A 15,158-nucleotide genomic window follows, 5' to 3' on the forward strand; every position below is an offset into this window, starting at 1 on the left:
AAATTTCTATACACAATACAAAAACCATGGCCTTTATTGGTAAAAATTCTATAAGAACTGAAATAGTTATCAATAACTTAGGAGTAGAGCAAGTAAATGCTTTTACTTATCTTGGCTGTAATCTCTCCTATATTCATTCTCCAGATATAGATAATAAATTAGCCAAATTTCAACAGCTGCTAACAACAATTGAGGAGTTTGCCGGAAGAAGGGCGTATACGTCAATATGGCGAATTGAGATATATGCAATCTAAAATTTTAAAACGCACCTGAATAAAATGTTATACACGCACGCAGTCCTGTCCTGCAGGTATGTACAGTACAATCAAAACAAAATTTCGCTACTATAATTATTCACTTAATTTTAAACCATTTTCCCGAAGAAGGGCGTATAGGTCTATCCGCCTTTCTTCCGGCAAAGCCCTCAATTAGAAATACACTGTTTAAGAAGATCCGGCAAGACACAATTTTGAAATTCTACAAAACAAAGGCCATTCCAACTTTGCTATATGGATCAGAAGCTTGGACTCTAACAACTAGTCAATTGAAAAGAATAGAAGCAGCTGAGATGAGATTACTAAGACCGCTAGCAGGCTACACTATGACCATAAATATAATGAAGGCATCCGACAAGAACTAAATATCGCAGCCATTACAGAGACAATCGACAAGTATCGGAGCAACTGGCATGAGCATGTTCTACGGATGCCGAATGATAGACTACCCAGGAGATTATTAAATTACAGACCCCTTGGATACAGAGATCGTGGACGCCCGAAGAAGCGATGGAGAGACCAGCTTTTCACCTGAGTCGGAACAGGCCAAATGACCTAATCCTGATAGCTATTGATGATGATGATGACATTTGTATAGTTTTTTTCCACTCTTCGGAAGGTTTAGTTAATCCACCGTAAGACAAAATCCCTACCTAAGTGTTTATAAAAAAATAATTTTCTTGTATGTAAGAACCAAATCAGAAGATTTATTACCAATAAGAAATCTGAGTGCAAGAAGTAAGCAGGAAATAATTTAAAAATATGCAGCTGAGAGAAGTAAGCTTGTTTTTCAGTATTTTATTGCTTGACTGCAAAGTTTAAACACTGTATTCTAAAACATTTACCTTTCTCTTCAGTAAATAAATTTGTTTTCCGCGTTCATCACACTTCAGACAATGTACTTCAGACACTACAGACGTTTCTTCAGATCCTTGTGTAATATTTACATATTCTGAGCTGCCGGTACTAGGTTCTAATCTTGGCTTCTTTGGACTCAATGTCTGAAGGTGATTAAAAGCAGCTTTTCGAATATTTCTCTTTTGATATCTATCTTCTCGGTTTGAGTCGCTTGCAGCCTTGGAACTTGGAATATTTAGAGATGGGAGCGCATTTTTCTTCAATATCTTCCTTTCTTTTAACCCCAAAAGCCTGTTCTTCATATCATCTTCATAATCGGTCACACTTTCGAAATGATCACTACAGATACGTGCACACTTAATATTCACTTGGTCCTGCCTATGACACTTGCTTTCCCACTCTTTAGCTAAAAGCACATCTTTCGGAAAACAGTGATAAATTACTTCGTGAGTGTGACGAGAGTCATTGGAACAGTTCGCTACAGCACAATTCACCATTTTTAAACTTAAAATACTATCATTAATAATTTAATTATTATTATTAAATACATAAAGAACTGTAATATACGCTAATTACACAACCAAATAGGCCTATATTACGAAACGGTGAACGTGAACTTGAATTACATTCAACACTCGTAACTCTGCAACCCTCACCGAGACCAACTGTACCGCAGTGACGTCAGAAAGTGGTGGGGTGGCTAGAGGGAGAGACTCAAGGCGGCAAGCTGAACAACAAAGCATTGAGCCAGCCCTTCTTTCTATAGCCCTGAGAGCCGATAATCATTTTCTAATTCCAAAATATCGCTCTAGAGGATCCTAGTTAATTTTTTTCTGTCTGAATATATTTAAATCTGCTATCCTACAAGAATTAATATATTTCGCTAGTGCTCTCAATTGTCACTCTAAATAATTCAAGGGTTCTTTCTTAGGCAAACGTGTTCTTTATATTGTCAATTACGTGTCATATATTTTCTAAAATCGTGTAATGCTAGAATCCTTTGCACAGGGCAGACGAGGGAGTCTTTGAGTTCAGCGTATCTTCATGGTCGTTCATTCACCTTTGAATTCTTTTGTATTTTCACTTTCCTCGAACCCATCACAGTTTATGACTCTAAAAAATGTATCGATTTTGAAAAACTCACACTAAACACTGAAATGCTAGTCTGGAGTTCATTCACTGGAAGGAATTACGGTCAATGTAACTAGACATAATTTTGGGCATTCAGTAATGATACATAAATGCATAAAAGCGCATGATCAACTAAGGTGTTCTTCTGATTTTCGGGTGTCACATCCAATTCCTTTTTACTCGGATTTTTAACGATGCTGTATCAACTGCTGGATTATTTAGCGTCAATGGAATTGGTCATAGCCAGATGGTACTTGGTAAGGATACATTGTTATGAGAATGGATTGGTGTCCTCTTCGTTGGATATGTTCTCTTCTTTTCTTTTTTTTAAGATATCGAGGCAAGTTTGGGAAAATATGTGTTATAGCATACGGTTTTGGTCGCCAGTTCTTGCGTGGAAGTCCAACCTCTTTACTGGCAATAATAAATTTATCGGCTCTTACAATCAAAAGTCGCCCTCGGTAGCGCAGTTGATATAGCGCTGGCTTTCAATGCTCGAGGTTGCGGGTTCGATCCCGGCCGAGATCGATGGAATTTAAGTGTGTTTAAATGCGACAGGCTCATGTCAATAGATTTAATGGCATGTAAAAAAAACTCCTGTGAAAAATAGTCTAGTCTATGGATGGATAAAAGAAAGTCTCTTCCTTACAGATTATAGAGTATCTATAATTGGATTTACATCAAGAACAAAACAATTAGGCTTATTACTACTCGCTCACATAAACGGCACAATAAAAATCATCCGAACACCACAAGAAATATCTTCTTAATTCCATAGCAGAACGAGTTCGACATGCTCTGTCCACAGTATTAAGAGGAAAACTGCAATCTTGGAACGATCGCCACGCCAATGTTTCGCTCAGTTGCCGTGGCGACACTAGGGGGTTTAAAAGTCCCATTAAACCCTTGCCGAGTTACCATACTTTCTATTCTATTTATTTGTCTATGTTCTAAACGCTCTGCTCTTGGCATGGATTGTGGATGAATAGATGGGTAATGCCACCATGCCACATACCGAAGAGTTTTAGGCTGAAAAGTAGGGAAATATTAATTTGAATTTGAATACATTTTGTGTTTACAAGTTTTACAACCTGTTGTCTTGCAATGATTACATTGTAGGTTATGTATACCTTTCACGCGTGTATTAAGTGACGTTCTCTTGCAATACATTTCATATTATTTTAACATCTAATAAGAGAGAATTTGCTCTGAAACTGATATTGATCTCATGTAGCAAGTGCTAGTGTGCAAATAATGGTTCGTCATAATAATCAACTGCCTGATAATTTGCCCCAACTGCAGAATTTAATTAAGCGAGATCCAGGTTCCTATAAAGATGAAGTAAGAAGTTTTATTGTAGTGATTGTCTAATTTTTTTTAAAAACAAATAAGTGTAACTTGATAATAGGATAATTTATTTTGTGTGCACAAGGTTGGAATTTTGAAGTGAGAGGGAAAGGGTGCAATCCATGTTCTGGAGTTTATCGATAGGATATCTACTAGTAAATTACCCAATAATCAAATAATTAAATCACTATTTTTAATTTAATTCTAGGCCATGTTAGGTATTAAATACCGGTATACAGCTATATTATCTCAGTTTGTAGCGTAAGTAGCCTACTATTTCATTTTAATTTCTGGATTGGAGTTCAGAATGGATGTGGTGAATTTTTTAAATATAAAATACTAGGTTAGGTGTAATCATAGAGTACTCTCTGTTTTCTTAAACATTAACCTGTATCTGTTTTATTTCGCAGTTTTTACAGCAATATAGGCATTATCAGTCTGTACTAGAGGTGTTTCGTCTCCATCCAGGTCAATTTAACAAGAGATTAGATGACTTGGTCATGTTCATCGCACAGGTAGGCCTAATTGTTGGTTAACCTTTATTAAGACTACTACTGGTAGTCTTCATGTCGAAAAATTCGAAAAATCGAAAGAGGAGAATTGGGAGGACAAATTTAAAAGGTACGCAAACGCGTCCTTGCAAGGGGTTGGGGGCTGTACGAAACTAAATATGTGAGCTCCAAGCCTGTTGGCCACTAGTCTCACTCCGAGTTACGCTGCTCCACTGAAGGAACTCAAGAAAATTTTGAAGGGGAAAACCGAAAATGGAAGTAACCTCTTAGGTACCACATACGCGAGGGGGACGGAAATGTGATCAAGTGATCACGGGACGAGACGAGGAGGAGATGGCTGGTGTAAATCTGCACATTGAAATGAACTGTGTCATTTCGCAGTGCAGGAGGAGGCGAGAAGACTCTGTCGTCTGTTGTTCGATGACAAGGCAAGTGAAGACCGCCAGGAGAGATGCCGTGAATTATGAATCTGCAATTTGGAAGGTTCCCTGTCCTTTCACTTTGCGACTACATGAGTGACCTTGCACATGTATTTAGTAATTTTTATAAACTCTGAACTAGGGCATTAAGTCGTTTGTTAGAAAAGAAAAAGGGGATTTAATGGGGAAGGGCATATAGGTCCGTGGCCCATTTCTTTTAGGGCTCATCCCGACATTTGACTTAATGCCTTGGGAAAACCACGGAAATACCTTAGGTAGGATGAGTTGTCTCACTACAAGAGACTAGCCAATTTGGCTGTTAAGTAATAGGTCGATTGATTTATGATAGATGTAATTATTAATTAATTTAGAATAATTAAGGGGTCATGGGGATGTGAATGCAGGTCCGTGGCCCATTTCTTTTTTAGGGCTCATCCCGACATTTGTCTTAGCGCCTTAGGAAAACCACGGAAGAACCTTAGGCAGGATGAGTTGTCTCAATTTCAGAGACTAGCCAGCTGGCTCTTAGGTTGAATGACTCTATGAATCGATGGATATATATTAGCCCATTGGCTCTATGATAGTTCCATCGATCAACAAATGTAGATATTGTTAGGGAGGGATTTTGTTTAGCCCAGTTAAGACAAAGTCATTTCAAAGCGGTTGCACTATCCAAGGAGTCTCATGGAGTTGAGTCGTGACTACCAAAACCTGGGAGTAACGCCAGCCTCCCTGTCCTGTCTCAAGAGTATAGCTAATGGACCTGTCTGGTGTCTACTCCGTAACCTAGAATCATACTGGCCGAGGTCAGATATGAGCGGGTTGGGGTTAGCACGAGCTTCCACATACAGGTTCCTAGCCAGTCGAGCAATGAACTCGTCTATGGTTGGCAACTCTAGTTCATCATGTAACTTTCTTCTCGAGGCGACTCGGGGGAGATGAGTAATGAGTCGAATCACCTGGTTTTGGATAACTTGGAGTTTACGGAGATGGGACACTGCCACAAACCCCCATGCAGGTGCGGCATAGGTAATGACAGAGCAAATGAAGGCCTTATATATGGTAAGTCCTACCCCCAGGTTGTCAGGAATTAAGGCCGCCAGAATGGGATAGTGTCTATCAGCCCATTGGCCTTACGAAGAAGGGATTGGATGTGATCTTGGAAGGTGAGATGAGAGTCCATAATGATCCCTAAATATTTAATTTGGTTCATGTCATTCGCCAGCGACGTTTATAATACATGTCAGCAGTACATGTATATTGGTTAGTGACAAATGGTCCTAGTGTCAGTGACAAGGTTAGGTAAGGTTTGATGAGATTATTAGGAGCTTGGTTAGTCACAAAAATGGTCCTAGTGTCAGTGACGAGGTTAGACAGGTTTTGATGAGGAGATTATTAGGAGATTGGTTAGTCACAAATGATCCTAGTGTCAATGACAAGGTTAGGTAGGGTTTGATGAGCAGATTATTTGGAAATTGATTAGTGACAAATAGTCCTAATGTCCGTGACAAGTTTAAGTAGGGTTTGATGAGGAGAAGTAAGAGTTCCAAATGAATTTAAATTAAATATATAATCATTATTACTCTGATATAAAAATAAAGCAATTTTTTACGTCTATAAGTTAAATTGCAACAAAATAAAAGCTGCTGAAATTAGTTCTCAGTTTCACGTACTTTTCAAGTAATATTGAATTGAAATCAGGAGTTATATTGCACACAGCCAACCGTAACTGGTCACAAAGATGTTTGTTGTGCAGGTTGTGGTACATTTTGATCTCACAGTTTTCATTCATGAGAAGAACTGCTGACAGATATATGGCTTCCACAAAACTGGCGAAAGTTCGAATCTTTCAGCATTTCTTACATTATAAGGCATTTTATATTGTCACCATCTGCACTGCAGAAAAATTCTTCCTACTCTAAATTAAGTCTTCTTTTTTTTAGAGATTAAAAGTTTTGACAGAGATATAGGTTCTGTTTGATGTGCTTCATTGCCATCACTATGTTCGAGTTTTATAGTGATAATAAACGAGGGATGATGCATACCCGAGCTTTACGGGGATGCAGCGTTGAAGGGAAGTTACATTGCAGGTTGCATAGTGACTACAGAGTGAATTGCGATTCACGTAATGGACACCAATGGTCTAGGTGTTTTGTGTTGGACTAGCATTATGGAATGAGTGCTAATTCTACTTCATGGGAGAATAAATTTTCTCTTGAAGTTTCAGCTAGTGTAGTTTATGGGATTGGTGCCCATCCGCATCGTGATGAATTTAGGGAGCTATATTGTGAGTAGTGAAATTCAGTTTGACAAGTGAACTGTAACAGCTGGAGGGATCATTGTACTAATCACATGTTATGCTTAGATGATAGTTCGCCTCTGCTGAGGCATATGGATGTGAGTCAGCAGTCGGCTGGTGAACCTTGCACATTGGAGATTACTAGCAAGTATTAAGGATATACGTAAAGATTAATTTTTTGTCCTACAATGGCAGTTGACTTAATATATGTCAACATATATGTCGAACTTGGAGTCAGGCCACAAAGGGAAAAACACTAGAGGAGAGGGATTCGATCTGGTACTGTGGATTGAACTTCGACGTAGCTCAGTGATTAGAGCACTTGGTACATAGAACCAAGGTTCCGGGTTCGATCCCTGGTGCCGGAGCGAATTTTTCTCCTCTAATAATCATTAAGGACATAGAATGGACTCTCCTAAGTTCGACAAAACAGAATTGAAAGTTCAGTCCAATAAGGGTAGTGGGTGTGGCAGGTGAAATGAATACAAATTCATATTGGTTATCCATCAACGAATATAGTACTGTACTTGCATTTCCTGCCTGCCCCAAGACTTGTGTATGCTCTTCTAGTATCACGGTGGGTTTCGACAGTTTCGTCTCACAAACGGCACAATTCTCAAATAGAAAAAGAAGAGTTCATTAATTTAAAATCAGTGATCAATATGGATGTCCAAGTCAATAAAATATTCTGTTTTCCTTTAACAAAAGTGTCACTACAAGACACAGAACCAATTCCCATTCAAATGGCAAACCCATTTCTTAGTGCTTATATAGGGGCATGTCTATTTCTCCTACATAAGCAGTCGAACTTGATTTCTGTCGAACTTAAGAGCTTCCACTGTACTTAAGTTGGTCAATAATATAGGCCTGCGTAACTGATTAGTCTTCATATCAGCAAAGCACTGTCATATTCATAGCTCAAAGATGTCCAGTTGTGAAACTGTATTTATTAACTTTGGTGAAAGAAAAGTTTTTGTTTGAAGATAAAATGGGAATAGGGTGGACATTGTGGTGCGTTTATTGTGAATGTAGAAATTAAATCTATAGGTGATTGAAATGCAATGTGCTTGTGTGTGTGTGTGTGTGTGTGTGTGTGTTGTGTGTGCATGTGCACTTGTGTGCTCGCGTGTAACGGTTGTTCATACATGCACGTATATAGGCCTACTGTGAAGTCTTGCATACACATACATTCACAATTAGTTTGATGAAGAAGTGAAATGTGTGACTTACATATGATGTTTTATTTGTTACAGGTTTCATATTGTTACCCAGATGTGCTGACTAATTACCCACAGGAATTGATGGATATTCTACAAACACATCACACTATTCTTGATAGTGCAATGCGTATGGTAATAATGCACTTTCATTTAATTGACTCTGGATATTTTAAAATCTTTCTTTTCTTGTAGATTTAACTGTGTATCTCCTGTAAATTGTTAGTATTGAAATAGTTTCGTAAATAAATGTTATAGTCTCAAATTTGTTAATTGTACTTATATTTAACTAATTCTTGTGTAATACTGTTCTGGTTTGACATTTTTGTAACAGATCTTGTTACATGAATCATTTCCAGTGTTAGTATAATTATATTTACATTTTTATGATCTTTTTAAAGATACGTTTATAATTTTTGAAAGTTATAAATAATACATATAGCCTACTTTTCTTTTTGTCCAATGGTGGGTCATTGACTTTACTTGACTTTGACTTGGGTCATTCACCCATGCATCCTCATCTATGAACGTATTCTGAATCTCAGCACTGAGCAATCTCATAGCATCACAGTGTTCCGAATTTCAACGATGACATCACTGATACTTCACTGATGTCGCACCAGTTGCATCAGCTTGCAGAGGTGGTGGCTGTATCCGTCAGCCACCATCAGTGAATCTGATTGGTTCTTGTATAGGGCGGGAATTAGCAGACGAATAACATCATGCACTGTTGTGTCATAGCGGTGTGTTCTGCTTTGGTTCTGCTGTGTTGTTTGTAATGAGCACAACGTAAAAACAATATGTTAATGGCTTATGAACGAACATGTCAATGGACCAGTTATTACTACTGGCTCAAGAAATAAATTGTTTATGCTCTCTTTTCTTTGAACGAGATGATAGTATGGAAATTTCGCAAAATCTTGCTAGCATAGCACATACAGTACAACAACTTGTACAGTTGCCATGATAGCCATTGACCCTTCCAGCAGTTTTGTTCCTATTTTGCTGCAGCGTGATGTCATTTATGTCCATCAGTCCGGTGAAATTCGGAATACACTGTATGAATGATGTGCCATAGGCGTTGCTCTTGGTGCATTACATAGCACTGCACGATAATGATGATTAATGGAGCTATGGTGGAATACCATACAGGAGTATCTCGCAAAAACCTACCATCAACCACCATCTTTGTCTACCAAATATTCAACTGAGATCTGCTGGAATTAGATGCTCTAACCATTCGGCTAATAGTGTGTCTGTTATAGAATATAATTTTATGATACAGAAGGAATGTTAAATTATATAAATAAATATTGACATTAGTGATTACTCCTTATATAATTTTAAATGCCACTACTGAGAAATAATGTCATCTTAGGCAATTAAGTAATAACCACAATTTTTATTTGTTGAAAAATGTGAATAACTATGTACTGGTACATCAAATAATGGGATAATGGGACATATGGTTTAAATGAAAATACAGTAAAACCTTGGATTACGAGCATAATTCATTTCGAAAACGTTCTCTTAATCCAAAACACTCCCATATCAACGCGACTTTCTCCATAAAAAACAATGCAAACTCAAACTAATTCGTTTCACAACCTTCCATTCATATAAAATACAGTATAATTTAAGTAAAATTCAATACAATAGTGCAACACAAATTGCTTTACTGATTTTGTTTTTGAGTGCCTTTCACCTGTTTTACTGCTTAGTAAACTTATTGAATATTTAAAGAAAATATTTTCACTATCACTAACGGAATCACTTCTGACTGGTTGACTGACTGGAATCTTTTGTTTTGACTAACAACCTATCCAATGATACCTGCTTTTGCCTTGTTTGAGGATTTTGCGTAATGTGACATAACATTGTCGTTAAACAGATTTATTGCACACACTATTACAACCTTATCAGAGTGCTGAACTTGAACAAAATTTTGTACTGCTTCCACTTTTTACACATCTCTTTAATTTCATTTGAAGCGAGGAATTCGTCTGCTCTTTTCCCCTCTTCCTCCTTAGACGAGATTCCCTCCATTGCCTCTTGTTGTTGCTTGCAAGTGAAGCAAGTTACGTACAAATCGTGCTGCTCGTATTGCAAGACATCGCTCGTTTATCAAACAAAAATGTTTCCTCATAGTTCGCTTGTTTTGCAAAACACTCGGAAACCAAGTTACTCGTATTCCAAGGTTTTACTGTAGTGCCTAAGATTGTTATCAGCAATGTGAGTTGTTTACAGACGCTGTGTCGTGCTTTGATATTGTTGCGCAACAAAAATCTCCTGAAACCAACAGACCTGCTGTCACTGTTCTTCCATCTTCTTCGGTGCCAGGACAAGGCATTGCGGAAGTTCTTGGAGACTCATATCATCACTGACATAAAGAATATGAATGCCAAGCATAAGAACACTCGTCTTAACACGGTATGATCAACTAATTATGATACTAATGTCTTTCACTGCAAACCCAGCATTCTCCAATATTTTATAATTTCTGCCTTCCTCTTTGTCTTCACATATGATCCATGTATCTTAAAGTCGTCTATTATCTGATATCTTCAGCCCCGAACTTTTCTCCCATAAACCATTCCGCTATTCCTTCCAGTGCATCCATCCTTCAGTAGGAAGTTTCTTCTCAGCCAGTGCCCAACCAATTCCTTTTTCTCTTCTTGATCAGTTTCAGCATCATTCTTTCTTCACTCACACTTCTATCACAGCTTCATTTCTTATTCTGTCTGTCCATTTCACATGTCCCATTCTTCTCCATATCCACATTTCAAGTGCTTCTATTCACTTCTCGTCACTTCGTCGTAATGTCCATGTTTTGCCTCATGCAATGCCACACTCCACATAAATCACTTTACTAGTCTCTTCCTTAGTATTTTTCCAGAGGCCCGCAAAAGATACTACTTTTTCTATTAAAAGCTTCCTTTGCCATTGCTATCCTCCTTTTGACTTCCTGGCAGCAGTTCATGTTACTGCTTATAGTACACACCAAGTATATGTTCACTTGCTCTACTGCTTCATTTAGAATTCACACATTTACCTTCTACCATATACCCCAAGAATTGTGAAATCGGTTACTACTGAATGAGAGATGACAACTTATTCTGCGTGCATGCACTTTTGTCATACTGTAGATATTGAAGAGTTACTAGTGCACTACTGAAAATAGCAACCATCAATTACCTGAAAAACATGTTACTCGAAACAGTCCCTTTGGTTGGTATAAACTGTGTTCTACTCGTAACATATTTTGAATAAGAAGACAGCATTTCTCTAACACCTTGTGAAACTCAGAAAGAGCACATGCTGAACGAGATAGAGAGTTGCCATGAACAGTCACACTCCTTGGAAGTGGAGTGATATAAACTGCATTGCTTATGTGAAGTTTCCTTATAAAGCTAGATTATGGTAGTAAAAAATATTGTAGAATTATTCTGTAAAATGAAATTTGTTTTTTATTGTCCTTAGTTAAATCATCACAAAACGGTGTGTTTATCAAAGGGGTGTTATATTGCCCATATACAGTAGCAATAATGAAAGAATTTAGATTTAAAATTAAAATCATAAAGTTGAGTCTTTTTTGTTAATACTGCTACAGACCTTATGAATGGGTTACATAAACCACGGACCACCAGTAGGGAACCAAAGGTCTAGCATATAAGAAGCTGGTTGTGGGATCTGAAGTTTGCATCCTGCCTAAGGTTTTTCCGTGGTTTTCCTAAGGCGCTAAGACAAATGTCGGGATGAGCCCTACAAGAAATGGGCCACGGACCTGCACTCATATCCCCATGAATCTCCCTAATTACTCTAAATTAATTAACAATTACATCTCTCCCCTCTCTTCGTAATTGAATCATATAGCCAAATGGCTGGTCTCCAAATTGAGACGATTCAACAAGGCTGATGACAACAATCACCTCCTTCATAATAGCCAAATTGGCTAGTCTCTTATATATGAGACAACTCATCCTGCCTAAGGTATTCCGTGGTTTTCCTCAGGCATAAGACAAATGTCAGGATGAGCCCTATAAGAAATGGGCCACGGACCTATATGCCCTTCCCCATATATATTCCCCTTTATTATAAACGACATATGCCCTAGTTCAGAACCTATAAATTGTCTATTAAATATACGAGGTCACCCAATTAGTCGCAATTTGAAAGGACAGGGACCTCTCAAATTGCAGATTTAGATTTCACGGCGCTTCTTCCGACGGCCTTCACATGCTCTGTCATCGAACAACAGATGACAGCGTCTTGCCAACCTAACGGCAAACACCAGCCAATCTCTTCCTCGCCCCGTTCCATGATCACTTGATCAAATCTCAGTCCCCCTCGCGTATGTGGTACCTAAAAGGTTACGTCCAATTTCGGCTTCCCCTTCAAAATTTTCTAGAGTTCCTTCAGTGGAGCAGCGTAACCCGGAGTGAGACTAGTGGCCAACAGGCTTGGAGCTGACATATTTAGTTTTGTACAGCCCCCAACCCCTTGCAAGGACGCGTTTTGCGTACCTTTTAAATTTGTCCTCCCAATTCTCTTTCGATTTTTCGATTTTTTCTGAAGTTTGTAACTTCAAATTTGGTTGAGTGCGGTGGGGTGTTAAAGGATACTAAAACTTTTAAGAGGGAAGTAAAGCTGGGAGGCAAAATTTGTTTGTCATTTCTCAGCACCATTAAATTTCATTGCTGAATAATTTCTGTAGTTGAAAGTATCATTAAATAACATACTGCTGCTGCTACCATTGCCATCATTGTTGTCACTGTCAAATACAATTCATATATTATAACAAAGAATATTTAGATATTGTAGATGAATTTATGGATATTTTAAGTAGATATTGTTAAAAGGGAATGTTTTGTAGATTAAGTTAATGTTGTTATTCCGAAAATATGTTCATGGTACATGACAACGCTATACCATGCACAGTATTGTTAATCTGCAAGAATTTAATTTCTTTTTAAATTTGTATTTCTTCCTGATACATTTTAAACATTAGACCTAATTTATGACAAATGAAAAGAATTCTGTAATATTAAGACGAATATATTAATAAATATTATAGATTCATGAAATCGTAATATTCTTAGGCAGTATGAACTAGTGATAATTTATTTGCAGTTCGAATAATAAGTAAAGCCCGGATTTCTAAGCACAATCAAACAGTAAAATTAGCAAGCAAATAAGCACGAAAAAATGGTGAAAATAAGCAAAAACGAATACACAGAAACAGTAAAATAAGCACGAAAAATGGTGAAAATAAGCAAAAACTAATACACGGAAATATGATGATAAATTATTTGTTTCGTAGAACTCCTATTTTATTGAATCCTGTTGCAGTATGCAAGTAAGGTCATCCTGAGATTTTCCTGTGTGAAGCTCCTGCGTCTGTCAGGGAAGAATGATATGTACAGTGAAAATGTTCTTTTTGATGTCGCACGACATCACAGGCGCATGTGAAAAACACCACAGTTCTTCGGTGAATTCCTCTTCAATACCTGTTTCTTCAGCAGAAAGATTTTTAGAAATTTGACACAGTGTTTTGTAACCGGAATTTTTCTGTAATACCTGACTGAGTTTGTCGAACGCAATTTTTGCAACCCCATGTGTTTCTGAAGATAATGTTACCGAAATTTCGTCTATCATAGAAAGTGAATGTTCCAAGGAATTATTTCGAGCTTTCAACTGCTTTAAAATTTTGGGTATTTTGGAGAAACAGTTATGGATGTACTGAATCTTTTCTTGGATGCCGTTTTTAGCAAAACATAGGTGGACTGTGGCATTGCTGACTGCATCTTCTGCATTTAGGGAATTCAAAACATTTTTCAATTCATTGAAATGTTCTGCATAGTATGACATAGCCTGTAATCACGTACCCCATCGAGTTAGACTGGCTGAGGAGGTAAAGACAAATTTGGAAGGAGTTCACGAAATTTTAAAATTCTAATCGATGACTTTATAAGCACTTTCTTCACACTGAAAACAAGAAGATCGACGTCTTTATACTGCCTAGTCGCAGAAGTTTGGCGGGTTCTCTCCTAATTAGAACTACACAGTATTTCACAACATCCTGAGTCATACTCTAGCATTGTTTTCTTACGCATTTGACTGAAGTTAATTTATTATTAGCCAATAAAAAAAAGGGAATCAGTGATAAATGACGGCTAGGAGTGAAATATGCACTTTTGAAATTACAGTTTTGGGTAAAATATACTGTTTTAATTAAAAATAGTAAAATAAGTAAGCAAAAACGTTTTCCTTCGAAATAAGCATTTATAAGCACTAACAAACATAGTTAAAACTGCTTATCTAGGTGTGTCTTACGAAGTATAACCTTTCTGCTTACCTTTAAAAGTGTGGAAAAGAATATGCATTTTGCTTAGAAATCCTGACTTTAGTAATAAGCAATATGATGTATTTATAACAAAGTAAGGAATGACCTTCAATGTATACATTTGTATTGATTCCAGATATTGCAGAATTTCATGTACAGCATGTTGAAGGACAGCAACTCCAAAGCGGCCAAGATGTCTGTTGTACGTATACAGTATTTTTTCATGGAAGAGGAAATTCCATGCATTCTATGTAGTTCGAAGTTCCATTTTGTACATTTCTTCGAATATTAAGTATTAAGAAAAAATCCTAAGTATTGGCTTCCTATAAATGAAATAAAGTTCTTGGTCCCATGCTTTATAGTTTTCATATGTGAAATATTTAATTTTTTTCATGAATAAAGATAGAATTCTAAACATAGCATCCAGCAGAGGGAAATTTTAAGGATCCTGTATCTCTCATAGCACAGTTGAGGGGCAATAAACTGCGAGCACATTCTGTTGCCAATACAAATGCCTTCTAGTCGTAATGAAAAGTTGGAATGGTGCACATTGTGCTTTTATAAGAACGACAGTTTTGAGGCTACTATCAGTGAATTTCGTAATTTTAATTTATGGCGCCATAATCCCATTCCAACTGCTCATGCTTGTGTGACTTACATTTTCATTCATACAAAATTCAGTGGTACATCAGTTAAAACATCGCGATATTCTCAACGGAAGGGCTTTTTTTTTTTTTTTTTTTTTTTTTTGAGAATA

General features: G+C 37.2%; 1 protein-coding gene across 1 annotated transcript in view; it reads left to right on the plus strand.

Annotated features, from left to right (window-relative positions):
* The first annotated feature begins 3,318 nt into the window (after window positions 1-3,318).
* Mys45A (SDA1 domain containing protein Mys45A) overlaps window positions 3,319-15,158 on the plus strand; it is a 36,183-nt gene continuing 24,343 nt past the window's right edge. The window contains exons 1-5 of the mRNA XM_069821489.1: window positions 3,319-3,605; window positions 4,022-4,126; window positions 8,095-8,193; window positions 10,306-10,488; window positions 14,538-14,603. Of these exons, the coding sequence (XP_069677590.1) occupies window positions 3,519-3,605; window positions 4,022-4,126; window positions 8,095-8,193; window positions 10,306-10,488; window positions 14,538-14,603 (540 nt within the window). The 5' untranslated portion in view covers window positions 3,319-3,518. The remainder of the gene's footprint in view (window positions 3,606-4,021; window positions 4,127-8,094; window positions 8,194-10,305; window positions 10,489-14,537; window positions 14,604-15,158) is intronic.

The sequence above is a fragment of the Periplaneta americana genome, chromosome 3 (genome assembly GCF_040183065.1).
Source record: "Periplaneta americana isolate PAMFEO1 chromosome 3, P.americana_PAMFEO1_priV1, whole genome shotgun sequence".
Taxonomy (NCBI): Eukaryota; Metazoa; Arthropoda; class Insecta; order Blattodea; family Blattidae; genus Periplaneta; species Periplaneta americana.